The sequence below is a fragment of the Ruditapes philippinarum genome, unplaced genomic scaffold (assembly GCF_026571515.1).
Source record: "Ruditapes philippinarum isolate M1 unplaced genomic scaffold, ASM2657151v2 ctg358_1_1_1_1, whole genome shotgun sequence".
Lineage (NCBI taxonomy): Eukaryota > Metazoa > Mollusca > Bivalvia > Venerida > Veneridae > Ruditapes > Ruditapes philippinarum.
This window is the reverse complement of record NW_026866557.1, coordinates 203,996-223,414: the sequence shown is the minus strand read 5'-3', so window position 1 is coordinate 223,414 and position 19,419 is coordinate 203,996. Positions and strand designations below refer to the sequence as shown.

Here is a 19,419-nt window from a genome sequence, read left to right as displayed (position 1 = left end):
ACAGCTGTCTGGGTCCCAACCACTGAGTGTTTGAAACAAGTTCTATATGGCCATGATAAGATATCAGCCCATTCTATAAAATATTTAATTGACTGAGCAAAAGTACAAAAATTTATATATTCACTAAACACTTGATTGACCTATATTTTTTTTATCTCATTCAAAAGAATATGCAAACATTTAAACAACATTCACTATCATGAACCATTGAGGCATACATAAGCATTGTTTCAATTGTAACAACAAATATAATTAAGCTCAGATATTTTACTTGTGTTAAATGAACAAATCTGCTTTGAATATAAGGGACTGCCAATAATTAATATTTATTATACTGGGGAATTCAATGAGAAAAAGAAAATTCGAAAAAAAGCAAAATGGCAAAAAATGAGAAAGAAGGTTGGTCTTGTGATCCAAAAACGCCTTTTCTAATCATACTGTTAAAATCTCTTTTTTTTTTCAATAAATGGGGTTCAGTTTTGACAGCAACATTTTATTAAAGAAATATATTTGTGTGAATACACCATATGTACTGGTATACTTTGTAGTTTTAGTAACTAAATCACATTTTTGTAATCTAATAAGATTTATCATTTGATTATAATTAGAATCAATTCAGACAGCAATATTTTAACATAGAACGATGTACAGCTAACTTCTATATGTTATTTTGTGTGATTTTTTCTTTAGTTGGGTATTATAACGTCGTACCAATACAATAAAGGTCTTATTGTGACATTCCAATTTTAATGATGGAGGAAGACTGGTGACCCTTCTGGCATTATTTCTAGCAAATGCGGTAACCTGAGTAGAACCACAGACATTCTGTAAATCTAAGCTGGATAGCTTCCTCACTTGGAAGAATTCAAATCCATGGCTTGATTCCAACCCTAGGGAAGGGACTTTGAATTCAGCAGCGAGAGTAAAGGGGTTTTTGAAGTCAGTGACCTTGACCACTCCACCATGGATGGCCCTTTCACTGTATGTACATGTACTTTTATGACTAATTCCTGCCTTTCATGTCATAATTTTAGCACCACCTTACACAAAATGCAATTTTCTCTTTTAACTTTGAATTAGTCCAAAAAAAGCATTCTGATAAATAAACCTTATTATAATGACATAAACTAAGTAAGGAGGGGGGAAAAAAAACGACCATATTTAGACTATCTAAAATCAAGCAATTCTCTTCCTTTACTAAGAAATGACATCAATAAGAGCATATACATATCAATGTGGTCAAAGTCACTCAAGTGTCTATTCATCATTTCCGGCTTTCATTGAAATTTTTAGTTTTATCAATGAAACGTTACATATTAAGGACATGTTAAGGACGTAAAACACTAACTATTTAATTACAATCTAGAATCCCAAGGCAGAATCAGACGGATGGGATCCCCCAAGTCTAAAAATAATTATTTTTATATCAAGATTCCATCAGAAGCATTTCATAGATCTATGTATCATGTTTTAATTTTCAACTTCTTTTGAAGATGAGTAACAAATTTATAATTGCAGAAACCTGACATTTTATCTATAATTTACCTTTAAGTCACACTACTTAAGTCATACTACAGGTCATATACCAGTACTACGTTCACATGTACAAAAACACCTGTGACGTGTATGACAGGTATTTGGACTTCATGGTTATATATTGATTAAAATATCGGGTGAATAAGTTATTACATGTTCAAAAAATTCTCTTTCAGTTTCAGAGTGAGAGTCATAAAATGTTTCTTCTTTCATGCATACATTCAAATTTCATACATAAAGATGAGTAAATTTACTACAGAACCATAAAATTCTTATTCATATTAACATTTATATACAGCGCCATCCATAAATACACGTACCTTTACACCTGTTGTATATTGCTTAATGTATGATTTACAAAGATTTATTACATGCTTTTTAGTGGTTTATATAAATATATCAGTGTCAGAGATATAAACCGATAATTTCACTGTTTGAAAAAGTGAAATTATCAATTTGATATTTTTCACTGTTTTGAATTTAAGCTTGTTACATTGTTTCAGTGAAATACCAGCTTGCACAGTACTGGAAACCAACTTAATGAGGTGAAGTCCTAAATGACATCACGTTGTATTATTATTTGACGTGCTTTTTGACGTACTAGGTTAAAATATCTTTTTAAACGTTTCTTTGCATATAATAAAAAGAAAATTTGTTTAGTTTAGTATATTTAGTATATTCCGATCTTACACTGATCTAAACAAATTTCCTCTATTTTTATATTTCTGAGATACTTTATTACATCAGTTGAACATATTTGCCTAAAGACTATAAATGCATTATTATTTATTACCGTATAACATTATTTATTAATTCAATGAAAGAATTAACAGGAAATTTATCCACATTTTCATATATATTTAGGTAAACCTACCGTATTTAAAAGTGTTCACATAAGCTAATTTTAATAATGTATGCATCTTTAGCATGAAATAAAGACTGGCATGTTTTAAATACAAAGTTAAAAATTATAATTATTTGTTTCAAGATTTTGCTGGTTGCTAGGGGTACATTGCTTAATGGTGTACTTATACTGATACAAAAAATATTTATGAAATGGATGCATACTTGGCATATTAACCGTAACGTTTTTTTCCAAGAATGTATAAGTATTTATGGATAATGCACTGTATAATGTTCAGAAAATTTACTACATCATTTTTAAATTCTTATCTATGGGAAATAGCTATAACAATCAGCCACACTGAAATTTTATACATGTACAATTGACTTGTCCTGCACTGAATTTGGAACAGTTCTTTATTAACATGAGGGATTCTGATGTAACGATTTGATAAAATTAAGAAACAGTGGCCAGCAGTAAAGTGCCTAGATATACTGAACAGATGTGCAGGCTGGCCTTGCTCCATACTGGCGTCATAAGCAAGAAAACATTCTACAAAGGTTTATTCTGACTAGGAATAAAACATGCTGTCAAAAAATATTTTTGTAAAACTGAAAACAGTATAGACAGTCCTTATCACTTGAACAAAGTTAATTTCAACTCACTTTGAAACTTTATCTAAAAATAATACTCAAGTATTACAGTTACAAAACACAGGCAATCTATAAAGCAAGAGGGCCATGATGGCCCTGAAATCGCTCACCTGAATATAAAAACTCTCCATGACTACTATATACATACAGTCTTCGAAATTAATGCCAGTCCGAGGCCCGAGGCCACTAAATTTAGCATCGGTCCGGTGATTATTACAAGGTTGGTGGTCCAACGGGCCAGTAGATTTTTTGTCATGAAAAAATATTATAAGAAAAATTCATCAAAATAATGAAGCAGGTTTCTCTAAAAGATTGATCTTTTTGCCTTTTTTGCAAATGAAACCCATCAATTCTGTTTTAAACGTTCAAAACACAGCGAGAGATGTCTAAATTGTATTGAGTAATGGAGGCCGCCATTTTTTTTCTTGGATATTTTTCGTACCGCACCAGACAGTTACGGAAATTAAACCATTGTTTATTATGGTCCTTATTTAGCTTCGATTTTGTGATTATTAAGTTAAGTAAATATTTTGTGTGAAAGTGATTTGTTTGAAGCAAATTGCATTGTTCATGTTCAATTCTAGTCAATTTTGCCTAAACATTTGGTCCTTATAGATTTTTAAAAGCTGTCAACATATGGCCCAGAATACAAGAAGTATTATGCTTCTTTCATAATTATCAAGGGAAGCATGATAAAGTGTTTTCCTTTACCAATCAATTTATTACCTATCTATGTATTTGGTCCGGCTAAAAATCACCAGGTCCAGTAAGATTTGAAATTTTACTGGCCCGAATGTCCTGTGCTTTTTAAAGTTTTTCGTGAAGACTGTACATACTTTACTATATACATTTAAGGAAAATCAATGAACCACCTGGGCAGGCCGAATTTCGACCCCTGGGATTTTATTTGAACAAACTTGGCAGACACTCACAGGAAGATGTTTCATGCTAAATATCTAAGCTCTAGCTCTTTGGGGTTTTTAAAAGTTTTTACTATATAAATATAAGGGATATCAATGGCACCCCAATGGGGGGCCATTTTGACCCCAGGGCTTTTATTTGAACAAACCTGGTAAGATGTTTCATGCCAAATATCTAAGCTCTAGTTCTTTGGGTTTTTTTAAAAGAAGATTTTTTAAGTTTTTTCTTTCAGTTGCCATGGAGTTCTGCATGGAACTTAATTCTTTGAACAATTATCAAGGGTGACCACCAAAGAAACATTCCTGTGAAGTTTGTATTAAATTGACTTAGCTGTTTATGAGGAGATGTCATTTAAAGTAAAAGTTTACAGACGGATGTGCTGAAGGATGCCAGACGAATTGCGATCACAAAAGCTTACCTTGTCACTTTGTGACAGGTGAGCTAAAAAAAAATTCAAATTCTACAGATAAAATCCCTCCTAAAAATGTAATTTTGAACTTTCTCAAACTGTCAAAAATAATAACCAGTAAAATGTCCAGTTTTTCCTCTCAAGCTGCCATTTTAGTAACCATAGTAATGGTCGTAAAGATCATCTTCCAATGAGACTGCTTGAGCTATTCCTGCTGACAAACAAACTGGTACAGAAGAATGTTTCCCGTTATTTGCCCTACAGGGACCTTTTCTGAGGCTTACCACAATCGGAGGTCCGTACTTATTTGGCGACAACGAAGCATAAGCTTCCGGTTTTTCTAGCTGTTCTATAAGCTGACCTATTGGTTCACATTGTACAGAGTGCCGATTAATTTCTTGATTTAAGATATCCAGTCCTCGAGCACGAACTGCACAAAACTCTTTCTGGTGATGTTCTTTCAATCTCTCTTGTTGGAACAAATGATCTTGTCGTAGCTGCATTATTCTATTTTGGAACTCTATTGGATTGAACTGAATCCTAGAAGTAAACCTGAACTGATCATCTTCCATAGTTTGCCTGAAATAAGCCAGTACACTTGATAATTAGTCTAAATATTCAACAACAAATAAATTATAATAAAGAGATGGATCAACGTTTAATATTGCTTTGCAACATTTAATTTCAATTTAAGAAAATACTTTAAAGCATTGTAAACCATTTCAAAATTCAATTCAATATTAAGATACTATGAACAATTTCTATCAAAATTTGACATTGTGTAAGATAACGAACAAACAGTAAGGCAATGAAAGCCTGAACAAAGAAATAAAATTTTAATGCAGGTAAAATCAAACCAAACCAGTTGGTTTAAGGCAGTCAATGGCATGGTCAACAAGAATTTGGAAGATAATCAAAAGTTTGTAGTTTAAACTCTTGTAAATTAACTTCACATCAAAGATGGAACTCTTATTAAGCTTAAATTAACAAAATTACCACCAAATTTAAGATATACCTTACATACACAGGAGGCAAAACAATACTTTTTTAGGTTGGCCTTACCTGTATCTTAAAGCGTTCATCTCCTCCATGTGTCGTTCTTTGGTCCCTGTCAGTTGCCACTGCAAAGTTTGCTTTATATCTATCAGTGACTGCTTATTCATATTTTCCAGAATCTCTTTTTGATTGTACAGTTTGTTCAATAAATTGTCTAGTGTCATGTAGCATAAATCACTTTGTCCTGTAGTTTTTCCATAGCGTTTGAATGTTGATAAAATCTCTTCCTCGTAAAGATATGTACAAACCACATGGTCCCCTTCCAAGTACCCAGCTTCCGGCTTCTTCCCTGCTTTTTTACATTTGTTACGCTTAGTAGAAGCTACAGTCAGGTTCACATCTGGGTCAGCAGAACCATGAGTTCTCCAGCGTTTACATATCTCTCTTTCAATGGTAGTATTCTCATTCCTCCTATATATAGATGTGTCAAAAGCAGCATAATCTAAACCTCTCACAACATTTTCATTTATATCTGTATCAGCTTTTCCAATACTATCTACATTGTCCTTCCTCTCTATTTCAAGACTGGGTATGAGTTCTAACAGGGTGTCTGGTTGTTTAGCTGTTTGTTTTCCCTGAATATTGTTATTGTTTTCAACAGTCACTTGAGCTTTCACAGACGTACTCAAATCTTTGGTAAGATGTGACTTTTCTAAAACATTCTCATCAACAAATCCTTCATCATCATAGTCATCTAGATTCAGTAAGTCATCTCCATATTGTAGTTCTTGATCATCATTATCACACAAAATCATATCAATTACTACCCTATTAGTTTCATTGCCTTTTTCGTCCTCAATTCTAGAAACTGTCACTTCACCTTTAAACCTGCCAACCTTGTCTTCATCATTGTCATCCTCATTTTCATCTTTTTTATAAGAACCCACAGCTGATAGCACTGTGTAATTTTCTATATCACTTTCAGCAGTTTCTGTTCCTTCGGTCTGGCTATCTTTATTCACATCTTCCACAAGAGTTTTTTCGTCATCTTCAGAATCTGTACCACTTTCTTGTGAACTCTTTGTCTTCCATTCATCTAAAAGCTCATCTAACTGAATTTTACTGACTGGCTTATCAGGTCCTTTTCCTACTTGTTCATAATCACTTCTTTCACTTTCTAATGTTTTCTCACAATCTTCACACAGCTGTGTTATCTCAGCAATAAGTTCATCCACAGTCTGACATTTATCAGTTGTTTCATTATCATCACTAAAGCCATGAAAATCAGAATCTGAATCAGACAGTTCTACAACTTTAAGAATCTCTCTCTTTGCAAACTTATTCTGTTTACCAGAGTTTGTTGCAGCAAGTGGAGTGCCACATGCTCCTTCAGATGGTAACAAAGGTTTTTGTGATGTGCTTAATGGTGTACTACTGGAGACAACTTTTTCTTGAAAATTCAATTTTGTTTCTTGCAATCTAAATTTAGATTCAATCATTGGTGAATCAGCTACTTCAAGTATGTTCCTTCCTTTGTCAGCACTTGATGGTACACAGCCTATTGGGGACAATGCATCCTCACAGTCAGTTATCAACAAGTGTCGTCTTTTAGGAGTATTCTCATTACATTCAGACAGTGATCGTTTCCTTTTTCTCAAATTTTTACACATATTCAATTCCTGTTCATAATTTATTTCCACCGGCTTAAATACCAGCATACCTTTGTTTTCCTTGTAAGTACCGGAACAAACTTTGGTCATCTTTGAAGGGGAGGCTTCCTTAACAGTTATTTCAAGTTCATTGTCTTCAAAACTTGTGGTTGAACATTCCCCGTCTTCCTTAGAAGAGTCTATAAAAGAAGAATAATTAATCTCTGGTCCAGTTTTTTTCTTCTTTACCTTTTCTTCCATTGTACACCCAAGAGATTTCTCTTCCACAAAAGTTTCAGTACACTCCCCTTCTTCCTTACTAGACTGTTCATGAAGTAATGAGACATCCTTAATACTTTCCTCCTCTTGCTTTCTCTTCCAACATTTTTTCAAAGAAATCTCACTTAAATCAGGTTTATCGACTGCTCCACATTTTGTTTTATGAATATCTCCTGTTTCACTTCCAATCTTGACAATATTGGATCCATGTACTTCTATTTCACTCTCAATTTTTTTGATAACTGGTTCAACAGTTTCACATTCTTCCTTGTGACCATCTGGTTCATGTTCTACTTGTGCAATGTGACATATGCTTTTGTTTATGACATTTGATTCTGGCACCTCTGTCTTATGTTCAATCTTTCCAGAATCAAGGACTTTGACCTTATTATTACAAATAACCTCATTATCACCATCTGAATAAAGTATTGTTTCATTTGCACTCTGTGAACCAACTAATTGCTCTTCATCTGCAACAGTTTTATTAAAACTATTCACAACATCATCACACTCCTCAAATAATTTTTCAAGGTCTTCAAATATGCTTTCATCCATTTTCTGAAAAATAAAATAGGAATATTGAAGTTTTATTATTGATATATATCTATAAATTACATGTACATGTATATATCAGATAATTACTTGTTCAAGAACAAAATATTATTAATCTTCAGGGTTCAACACTAACTGTTTTTACCAGGGATCCCAGAGGAATCCCTGAGATTAAATTCATATAAATGTTTATTCTAAGTCTGATACTTAGAACTATATAAACATCTTTTTTCTAACAACCTTTTATAAGAATATCCGAATGACACATTTCTGTTGTTTTTATGAATATTTGAGGAGAAAAAACATGGAAAATGTGCCTAGTGCAGACTTATTGACTTTAAAATGTGGAGCACCCAGTTGGTTCCAGTGTGAACATAAAACAAACCATTATTGAACATGTGTGATGATGTTGTGTTGTATTTTGTTTACCAACCCACCAACACAGTTTAGGCCATATGCCGCCACAACAGGAAATAGGATTTTGACTAACCTGGGGTGTTACAAACTCTTAGCAACACCAGGGATCAAAACCAACCTCACCTGCTGGAGCTTAAAGATGCATTTAACCCATTTAGTCACCTATTACAATCACTCAGGGTTAAACGGTGACTGCAATTCTGTTGCCTCAACCTGTATATTACACAACCCTCAGCCAAAAGGGGAACATGACTGTGTGGCGACAGCAATTATACTATCACTATGTAATCATCATCTTTGTTTTTTTTGTTACTTTAAATATAAGGGTTTAATCCTTTAAGCTTAGTAACAACCTTTCATGGAAAGAAGGAGGAAAAATCATTTTAATTCTCTTAGCAGAAATACATTATGTTCAAATCAACAGAATTTTATCCCTTGGCCTCAGCTGGTGGTAGCTGTTTGTTTTTTGTTTCATTTTACGCCTTTTCCCAACAGTATTTCAGTCATATAGGCGGGTAGTTTCCAAACCATCCTTCCTGAAGAGTTACACCAGTACTAGACTACCTTTCTCAACGCTAAACTACCAAAAGCATCTCCCTGGAATCGAACCCACGCCAGAGAGGTAACTGGATTAGAAGTCATCGACTCTAACCCCTCGACCACCGAGGTAGCAGTCAATCTACACATGCAATCAGTGCAAACCAAGATTAGCGGTGTCGTATGATCATGGTCTGCACTGTTCACTTTTCAGTTGATAAATGTTCTAAAACTGTCCATAAAGATGATGAATTATTTTCTCAAGATTAAAACATGTCCAATAATAATATTAAGCGTGGCCAAAGGTTTAATTCACATGATATGGATAAGTGTGCAAGAAATGGTTCAATTTAAAATACACAGGCTCCGAAAAAGTTACAGCAATCAGAAGTAGCAGGAACTTGTTATTGCCTGTCTTGGTCAAAGGCTCACAAGACATGGTACAGTGATTTTGTTTATATGCTGTGTAATTTGGTGGGTCAATAAAAATCTTCAAACAATAATATTTCAACATAAGCCTAAGACTAATATAAATGTATAAAGATAAAGTTTATTTAAACTGGTTTAATATAGAATATGCACCTATTACCTCTCCAATGTATAAGTTATTACAATTTAACCCCCAATAATTTATACAAAATACCCTTTAAAATACAAAACACAGTCCACAATTATGTAGCAGTAGTCACCAAAAATGTTAAATTTTCAAAACAAGTCCATCTGTTTCTTAAAATCACTAATGGGTAAAATCACATTGTATTTTCAGAAAATATTCTATTTTTAGTACATGTATTTTTATTTCACCATCTGTAAATATAGAAGGCCAAATAATAGATATGCAAGATATGCATTGCATTTGAATTAATAATAATTATAAATAAACATTCCTACCTTAATTAATACAATACCTAGTATTACAGTAGGATCTATATTTTCAAAGCATGAAATGACAGTCAACTACTTTTCAAAAAGGTGCTTTATATTTATATAAGAAATAATTAAAACAGTGATCACATGTGTCACCTCATGATAGCCATAACTCAGCAAATAATCATTCAACCTAAAAACCTGTGTAATATGCACAAGAATTTGAGCTACTGATCAATCCTGTAAAGTTTAAATGAAATTAGATTAGTAGTATAATAGAGAAGTCCAGACAAACTTTAAAAATAATGTTGATGAGATGCACTGCACAACTAGACATGGTGTTGATCATTCCACTAGAAGTGTCTGAGAAGAAGACCAGACAAACTTCTGTGCAGCTGGCAACACAAAAAATCACATGATGATGCAGAAGTGATCCCTACATGTCACCACTATTACATGGTGGCAACACAAAAATTCAGTTTTGCAAAAAAATACAGTTTTACACAAATTTCCATAAATGTGATTAAGCCGTTACAACAGTTTCTTGAGTTTTACATCCAAGAGTTGCACCGAGTGACATTTAGAACTTTAACCACGGTGCACCGGATCATAATAACAAGTCATCTTTTCCTTTCTTTTGGGTATCCCTAATATCCAAACACCTTGACATTTAATACTGTAGTTAAACAAAAATACAGGTACATGTAGTTATTTTTGCAGAAAATCAACCCAATGTTTCCTCCTTAAACCAATCTATACAAAAACTTCCAGTTTCAATAGTCAAAATTAGATACATGTATTAACTCTGATAATCTGTTAATGGATAATTCTACAATCATATTTTTTGTTAATACTGGATCATGAAACTTAACCGCAAAGAAATCTACATACTTTATTCAATCAAAATGTAGATTTTTTATAGATTTCAAAATCTATTTCTTTTGTAAGCCATTTATAAATTTATAAATTGACATTAAATACAAGGTTTGTATGCATTTTACACCTGTACACAAAGTGACAAAACAGTGCTTTTTTCCTCCTGCTTTGGGAATGGTGCTGGTACCAGACAGATGGGGAAAAAATGCATTGGTTCGACTCAAATTGGGAATTTTACATTGAGATACAAAATATTCTTTGGAAATTTCCTTTATCCAGGGAGACATGAAAATTATGTATAAAAAGTATTATTAACTTTGATAGTTATTTTTGCTACTTGAGATTGAAAAAAAAATGATTATCATAATTATAACCATATAACATAATTAATAATTAGGTGTGAAACACTTAAAGTACGGTATGAACTGGGTACGAATATCGCTCATGTGGCCATACTTGGTTTTTATCCTATATATCACTTTAAGTTTGTTTTAGACGAAGTTGTTCAGCTGAAGGCGACTTCTTAGCCCAAGTCAACCCCTAGCTCAAGCCCTGATAAATGGCCATTACTTTTTTTGTTAACTTTTAAATTTGCTGATTTTTGAGGAAATTGTCAGTGTTACTTTGGGAATTTATAAGTCATTAGATCAGTAACTTGCTGTGTATTTCTATTGGGAACAGTGTCGTTTTTCGGTTTCATATACATAAGGAAAAAAAATGCTGCAAAAGTACAGTGGCACAAAGGTGACATTTGTGCATTTTTATCTATCTCGTGCACACAAGATAATATGTAACTTTTGGCCATGAGATAATTAAGTGGTGCCCTTGAAATACTATGTGGTGGCCAAAAGTTATTAAGTTGTGGCCATGAGATACTCAAGTGGTGCACACAAGATACTATGTCGTGGCAATGAGTTACTAAGTCCTGGCCATGAGATAATTAAGTTGCGCCCACAAGATACTTTGTGGTGGCATTTTGTGTATTGGCAATATCTCCCTTTGAAGCAAGATTCTGACCAAGAATAAAAATACCATAGAATCTAGCTTTGGCCTGGGACAGAAAGATATCGTCCCAGCTTTGGCACATCAAAATAGTTTGACTTATTCTAAAACATAATAAATACCAAATCTCAGTTGGGTCACAATTGAATAGTAAGTACATCACTCAGCATGTTTTAGAAACAACAATACCGTTGAAAATCAACAATGAACTACTAAAAAACTGTAGACCTCTTGGATCAGTATCAAATTATTAATTCCTGTAATATGCGATATATTTTCTTGATTTTGACAGTTTTTTTTTTTTTCCTCCAGTTTTCATAGGTAAGTATATCTGCGTTATTATTATTATTAAGGGGAAGGCAAAGACCGGGCCCGCGAAGTGGGTCCGGGCTTTGGCTTGCCCGGCTATAGACTACACGTGTATATTTAAAAGAAAATCAAATAAAAAACATTTAAAAAATATATAGAATTCTATACCTATCAATGAAATTTTCAGTGTCAGTTCTAGTCGGGCGACGCCATTTACAATGTAACTCAATGATAAAAGGCGGGGTATTCCGATAACGGAACAAATCTCAACTTTTCGGATAAATACTAAATGTTGAGTGTTCCGAGTGAAAACGGAAGCGGTGCATGTAATACCGAATGACAATTTTAAACGGAAAGAATGAAAGGAATTTTTTAACGACTTCCCCGTCTAATTTCATATTATTTTATTTTTTTGGTGTGAAAAATTTTATTTATCAAATCCCTACATGTCTATTACAGATTTATTTAGTTGTGCAATAATTTTTGTGTCCGTCCAGTTCTTGGAAAATAATTTCAGAGAATTTGAGCGAAATCAATGTGAGTAACGGTAACGCAATCATAAAGAAATATGTAAGTAAATATTTACTGAATTGCTAAAATCTTTACCATCAATTATGACTGCAACAATCGCCTTTTTTTTCTGAAATAAAAACTTAAGTTTTGGTAATTTTAGAATTCACGAATTCGAAAACCTAGCTAAACGCCGTTTTCCGGTACTTTCTGTACATAGCTCTGGGGAATTCACGTAATGGAGTGTAATAGCGAAGTCAATGTTTTCGGCCTTTTTTTTAAATTAAACTGAAATAAAACACTTATTTCTTTATAAGAAAATAATTAAATATCATTGTATGAATAATTCCATAAAAAATAAAGTAAATACACAAGTTTACGCAGAAAATAGCCTTATTTACTATCGAAGATTCCACTACGTCTGTTTGAATTTTATTGATTTTCATTAAAAACAATTTTTTTTTTTTAATAATTTGTAATAGATATTAAACGAATATTGATAATTTTCAAAAACATCAATTTATTTCACCTTAAACGGTTAAATAATGATAGAAAAATAGACATATCTCGTAAATGTGTTATGTACTTCATTTGGTGTAATTCCCCAGAGCTAAAACGGTAACGTACCGGAAAACGGTGTTTAGCTAGGTTTTCGAAAAGGTCAAATTTACCGGTGTCGTATTATATTTTCACGCTGTGCACATCTATTTTCAAGCGTCTAGCTGCTGATCTGTACTGCATCCTCGATTCTCAAACTAGAATTGTATCCAGAAAAAAAAAACTTATAAAAAATGCTATTATAATCAGTAATAACTCTGCCATTTGGCGGATAATGGCCATTGTCGATTTAACTATAAACTTCTGTCATAATGTCATATTTCAAAAATTGGCGCGGTAAAACTTAATACTTTACTCAGAGTCTGTAAACGCTCATTTAAATTTGAAGGAATACAATTTTAATAACAAGAATGGAAAAATATCAAGAAATAGGTAAATCATGTGCTTTTGAATGGCTTTAAAGTAAAATTTTATTTTTCATTCATAAAGACATTCGTTGAAATAGATCATTAAAATTTCCAAGTGCTGTCCATTGTCCATGCAACTCACTGATACCATGTTACATTGTGTGACTGGATGTTGTGAATGCAGTTGGAGTCCATTTCTCTCCCATTTTGATTGTTCTGACATATAAGATCCTACTGACATATAAGCAAAATAAAGCATTTTATTTAACGTTATTTGTAGTCTTTAAAATAGCCTATAGATTTATGATATTATAATAATTTTATAGATGATGTTCCCCAGGCCATGAAAGTTGCAATAGCTATTGGAATTATTAAGAACAAACCACCAGACATAAGTGGAAGAAGATATGCTGAAATTCTATGTGAGAAATTTAGAACAAGTCAGCTACACTGGAAAAGGCAATGTGAAAGAGCTGGTACAGAAATACTTCACCTGAAACAGCAATTGATGATGAGCACACACGTGCAACCATCTGCGGAAAGGGCAAATGAACAAAACAGTCAAATGTTAGATGGTAATTAAAATTTGTTGGTTGACCACTATTGGAAAAGTTTATTAGTCCTCTAAAAGCATAAATTTAGGAGCATGTAAATATTTGCCCTCCTTCTGTTTGCCAAAGTTACAGTTGGTATGTTAATGGTAATATTCAAAATTCCTTTTAAAAGATTATGTGATAACTTGAATACTATTATAAGCTAGTTAAATAAACTTAGGTGTGCTTATCTTTTGTCTGCATATCATTAAATTGTTTTATTTCAGTCCTTTGCAATTATTGCATAACTCTGAATAGCAATTTAGTAATGTGACACAACAGCTTGCATTTAAATAAATAGTCTCAATGACTAAGGGATGATTATTTCGCTCTTGCTTTTATTTTAAAAAGCCTGTATGTTGTAGTTCAGTTTGTTACCACACTAAAGTGAACTTTTGTACATGTATATAACTATTAACTATGCTTCTAAAACAATTTTCAAAAACCGAAGAATATGTAAAATATGTACTGCAAATATCTGTCCGCATTATGTAATCATTAAAATATATGCATTCATTTCTTATTGAAAAAATTAACTGAGACTTTTTAGAAAATAAATTTCTTATTAAACATGAAATGTATATTTGGTTATATCTTTGTAAATAATGGTTTTTGGAACTTACAATATTGATAAATCTTCATTTGAGCATTATAAAAAATTGTATAACAGGATCTTTAAAGGAAAAGGCTGAGAATTTTTTACAGGTATCTCTAAACCCTTTTACTGACCTTTTTGGACACTCATATATATTTGATTCAACTTTTTATCTCTGATTTACAGATTCTTTACCTTCTACCAGTCAGTCATTGTTTCCAACACCACCACTTTCAGGAAATGCTGAATTGCTACAGGGAACCAGTTCTGGAACACTTGCTGATGTTCAGTTTTCATTGGCTAAACACACTGAATTTCTGCACCATGTGATCAATATTCAGTCTGCTTCCAAAATTTTGGAGTCAGATAAATCTATGCAAGATGTAACTCAACAAAGTTTGATACACAGTCTGGTTATAATGCAAACTCACATAGGAGACAGTAAAATTTCATGGAATGTCCAAGAACAATGTGTCCAGACTGTTAATACTGTTGTAGATAAGAAAAATATTTCAGACACTGTTCTAAAAGAAGTGTGCAGTTTGTATTCCCATTTGATAAAGGAAATCATGTCATATGAAAATCAAGATTATAAGGTATGTATTGCCTATATCTATCCCAAACAAGAGCAAAATTAATGTTCATCAATATACACAAAAACATTTGATAAAAGTATGTAAAACTACTTGTTCACAAGAAATATGCATGCTCATTTATGTTCACTCAAAATGAGTTGTTTTAATTTTGGTATTATGTGAAAAGTACGATTGTTTTAGTTGAAATTTAATGGTAATTAACCTGTTTATTAAAAAGAAGTGTTTTGATTTTTAGATTTAAAAGAAATACAATATAAAGAATGCTATTGTCTGTGCTTGAAACATACAACATTGTTTGAACAGTGTTTATGTGAAAACTATTGAGAGTTCTGGAAAAGTTAATCAACTAAATTATTTTATTTTCAGGTGCAAAAGAGAAAGTGCAACTTACTGTATACATTTAGTGACTGCAGAAGGCTGATACCTAAGTTCCTCCAGCTTCTCTCTGATGCTATCCTTAGCTACTCGAGCATTCTCCGAAAATGTGTGCAAGAAAAAGAATTTCCAGACAGCTCTAAGTTCTGTAATAGTTATTACATTATAAAGGCAGCTGAAAAGTGTATATGCAAAAGTGACAGACACCTGACAAGTGAGGACAAACTAGTGATTAGAACTAAACTGGAAAATAGTTTGCTACATATTACAGATCAATATCCATTATTTGCACATGCAATTTGGAGACTATGTTCTCTTTTGACTTGATGTATGTAGACAAAAAAATGCTTTGTTTTTAAAAGGCATATTCTTCCTCAGAAACGATTTTATTTTCATTTCTCAAAAGCTTTTTATTTTTTGTGTCCTGTTTAGTTTCCTAAAAAGTTACACATTGGCCAATTACTTGAACCATCTTTTACTTCTGTTGCTCTTTGGCAGTAAGTACAATTTAAATGATTTTGTATGGAGGCCAAAATACTACTTATGAGAAGTAAACTTAACTTTCAGGTATTCTACTGTCTTAATTAAGGTGATAATTTTATTTAAACATTATAAAACTCATTATTCCCCATTTCTAAAGAAGAGAATATTTCTTCATTTCTGAGGAATAATGTTCCTTTAAATGCATTGTCACCATGAAAATGAGTATAGAAATGCCCACGATTTTTGCTTTTCATAATAATTATTTACGAATTCTGTTTAAAGAATGTTTTTTTATGTGACAAATGGCCATAAAACAGTGAAAAGAAAATGAAATAAAAAAAAATATTACAAATTTTGTTATTGAAAGAAACTGCATGATTTCTTTCAAGTGACTTGAAATATCGTCCTTTTTTTGTAAAACTGTAATACACTATCAAAGTAGATACTATTGACTCCAGATGAATAGTCATTCATTTTTTGGAATATTAACTTTATTTTTATGTTTCATTATTTGTTGCAAACTTACTGGTGGTGGAAGATCAAACAGCAATATTTACTTATGTCCTCCATGTATTTAGTTGGTTATTTTAATGATAAAGTTTCCAATCATAGTTTTTTTCTTTTTTTCATACACAGTAAAAACAGTCCTGTTGGATGGCAAGTCAACAGTAAATTTGCTTTGCTTTTTTACACAGTAAAAACCGTCCTGTTGGATGGCAAGTCAACAGTAAATTTGCTTTGCTTTTTTTATCAACAATTTAATGAATAAATGGAATATCATTGCTACCCTTGGGTCAGTTAAATTTTGTATGCAACTCCATTTCATATTAACCACTGAAGGTATTGACTTGAAACATTGTTTTGTCCTCAGCATCAAAATTGTAGGCCACCACTCAAGATTAATAATTCTAACATGTACTGTTTGTGAGTTATTCCCCTTTGCAAACTAAGAAAATTACTCCATGGTCCATGTTTAACTGTCAAGCACTGAGAATAGTCAAATGCGCTGGTGTCTCTGAATTTAATTTTTTTTTTCAGTTCTAACAAGAAAATAAGTTTAACTTATTATGGTTAATATGTGTAAGAGATGGGTTTTTTATATCAATATTTCTTGTGGGAAAAAAATCACATATTGTCAACTAATTTGCTTTCCGGTATTTTTTTTATTTCAAAATTCAAATGTATAAAATCTACAAATACTATGTAAGAAGATTGGAGTTCCATAACATGTATAAATCATAAAATGTACAATAAAATAATAAAATAAACTAGAAATGTGTCATCATGCCACGGATGCCCCCGCATGCAGCCAAAATTTCAGATGTTATAATATTTAGTTCCAAATTTGTTTGCACAAATTATTTTTTTCATTTGCAGTTCAAAGCCCTTAAAACTTTTCAATGTTAACACAAACCATTTTCATACAATGTTCAAAGCACTGAAATTATTCAGTCTTAACCTTTTGAAAATAGCATATTTCATATTTGTAGCCAAAATAATGGCTACATACATTTCCACAAAAGTATGAGTGCTGAAACGGAAAGTTCAAAATTTTTCAAACATTCAAGAAAGATAAGTTTGTCCAAAATCATTGAACCACGACCAAATTCAAACTTTCCACAAAAGTATGAGTGCTTATTCCTAAGATGTATCTATATTATTTTCAAGTGAAAGGGACATAACTCTGCCAAAAAATCATCGAACCATGACCAAATTCCAACTTGACCTGCCCATTCCTTTGACATATCCATATGTCAAATTTGAGTTGAATATGTAACACAGTTGGGTAGATAATGAACAGAAACTGTAAATTTCATATTATTTTCAAAGTAAAAATAAATTTCATATTATTTTCAAAGTAAAAGGGGCATTACTCTGCCAAAAATCATTGAACTATGACCAAATTCGAACTTGGCCTGGGCATTCCAAAAACATATCCATATGTCTAATTTGAGTTGAATGTGTTGTACTGTTGGGGAGATAATAAACAGAAACTGAAAATTTCATATTATTTTCAAAGTTAAAGGGGCATAACTCTGCCAAAAATTATAGAACCATAACCAAATTTGAACTTGACCTGCACATTCTTATTACATATCCATCAGTGAAATTTAAGTTGAATGTGTAATACCGTTGGGTAGATAATGAATGGAAACTGAAAATTTCATATCCTTTTCAAAGTGAAAGGGGCATAACTCTGCCAATAATCATCGAACCTTGACCAAATTGGAACATGACCTGTATTTTCTTATGACATATCCATATGTCAAATTTGAGTTGAATGTGTAATACCTTTGGGGAGATAATGAACGGAAACTGAAAATTTCATATTATTTTCAAAGTAAAAGGGGCATAACTCTTGCCAAAAATCATCGAACCATGACCAAATTTGAACTTGACCTGCGCATTCCTTTGATGTATCCATATGTCAAGTTTTGAGTTGAATGTGTTGTACCGTTGGGGAGATAATGAATGGAACTGAAAATTCATATTATTTTCAAAGTGAAAGGGGCTAACTCTGCCAAAAATCATCGAACCATGACCAAATTTGAACTTGACCTGTATTTTCTCAAGACATATCCATATGTCAAATTTGAGTTGAATGTGTTGTACCTTTGGGGAGATAATGAACGGAAACTGAAAATTTCATATTATTTTCAAAGTAAAAGGGGCATAACTCTGCCAAAAATCATCGAACCATGACCAAATTCGAACTTGGCCTGTATTTTCTCATGACATATCCATATGTCAAATTTGAGTTGAATGTGTGCAACCGTTACTAAGATAATGAACGGAAACTGATGATGATGGAATGACAGAATGACGGAAGGACGGAACAGGGTAACACTATATGCCCCGGCCATTACATGGCGGAGGCATAACAATAAACACCACGATTATCTCATCTCTAATTACAAATAATTCAGGCAAGGCAGGGGAGACAGGTATTTGTTACAAAGTATGTCCAGTACAATATCACCCAGTCAGTAAAATATCTAAACATTTCCATGCTGAATTCATATACCTGACTATGTCCTGTTTTGATTATTTTAAAACTGTGCATTGTTCAATATAATTCATTCTTTCAAAATCAGAAATAATTTTTTGCAAGCAATTTACACTTTGCTGGCTTTCCTCTTGCTTGCTGTGTGTAGCACTTGGGAAGTTTGGAAATGAAAATTAATCTTAATCATTATTGCTACATGTATATGAAATTGGTTCAGCCAATAGTTGAACAATCTTTTTAAATTTCATCTATCAATTTCTGACTATTAGGCATTTACAAAAATAATCTTTCCATAAAATAACTGCCATGTTAAAATCTTAAGATTACTGTCAATTATCATAAAATGCACAACTATTACAAAAATTAAAACTTTGTAAAATGTGGTATTTCAGTGACCCACATTTACAATACTGATCAGTATTCTACATATTCTATAAAGTTACATTTA

General features: G+C 32.3%; 2 protein-coding genes across 2 annotated transcripts; one reads left to right on the top strand and one right to left on the bottom strand.

Moving 5' to 3' along the window:
- Window positions 1-3,461: 3,461 nt before the first annotated feature.
- Window positions 3,462-12,518, bottom strand: LOC132732880 (uncharacterized). Its single transcript, XM_060719407.1, has 3 exons — window positions 12,434-12,518; window positions 5,426-7,845; window positions 3,462-4,942 (listed from the first exon to the last, which is right to left on the bottom strand). Exons 2-3 carry the CDS (start codon window positions 7,840-7,842, stop codon window positions 4,516-4,518), a joined length of 2,844 nt encoding a protein of 947 aa, XP_060575390.1. The 5' UTR covers window positions 7,843-7,845; window positions 12,434-12,518; the 3' UTR covers window positions 3,462-4,515.
- A 567-nt stretch (window positions 12,519-13,085) lies between these two features.
- LOC132732901 (meiosis-specific protein MEI4-like) lies at window positions 13,086-15,849 on the top strand. Its single transcript, XM_060719430.1, has 4 exons — window positions 13,086-13,347; window positions 13,649-13,897; window positions 14,697-15,106; window positions 15,473-15,849. Exons 1-4 carry the CDS (start codon window positions 13,326-13,328, stop codon window positions 15,806-15,808), a joined length of 1,017 nt encoding a protein of 338 aa, XP_060575413.1. The 5' UTR covers window positions 13,086-13,325; the 3' UTR covers window positions 15,809-15,849.
- The last annotated feature ends 3,570 nt before the right edge of the window (window positions 15,850-19,419 follow it).

Excerpts from the sequence above, each read along its gene's own strand:
- LOC132732880 (XM_060719407.1), bottom strand. The coding sequence starts at position 7,842 with ATGGATGAAAGCATATTTGAAGACCTTGAAAAATTATTTGAGGAGTGT. Across the intron at positions 4,943-5,425 it reads ATGAACGCTTTAAGATACAG|GCAAACTATGGAAGATGATC; the intron begins GTAAGGCCAACC and ends GGCTTATTTCAG.
- LOC132732901 (XM_060719430.1), top strand. The coding sequence starts at position 13,326 with ATGGAAAAATATCAAGAAATAG. Across the intron at positions 13,348-13,648 it reads GGAAAAATATCAAGAAATAG|ATGATGTTCCCCAGGCCATG; the intron begins GTAAATCATGTG and ends ATAATTTTATAG. Across the intron at positions 13,898-14,696 it reads AAACAGTCAAATGTTAGATG|ATTCTTTACCTTCTACCAGT; the intron begins GTAATTAAAATT and ends TCTGATTTACAG.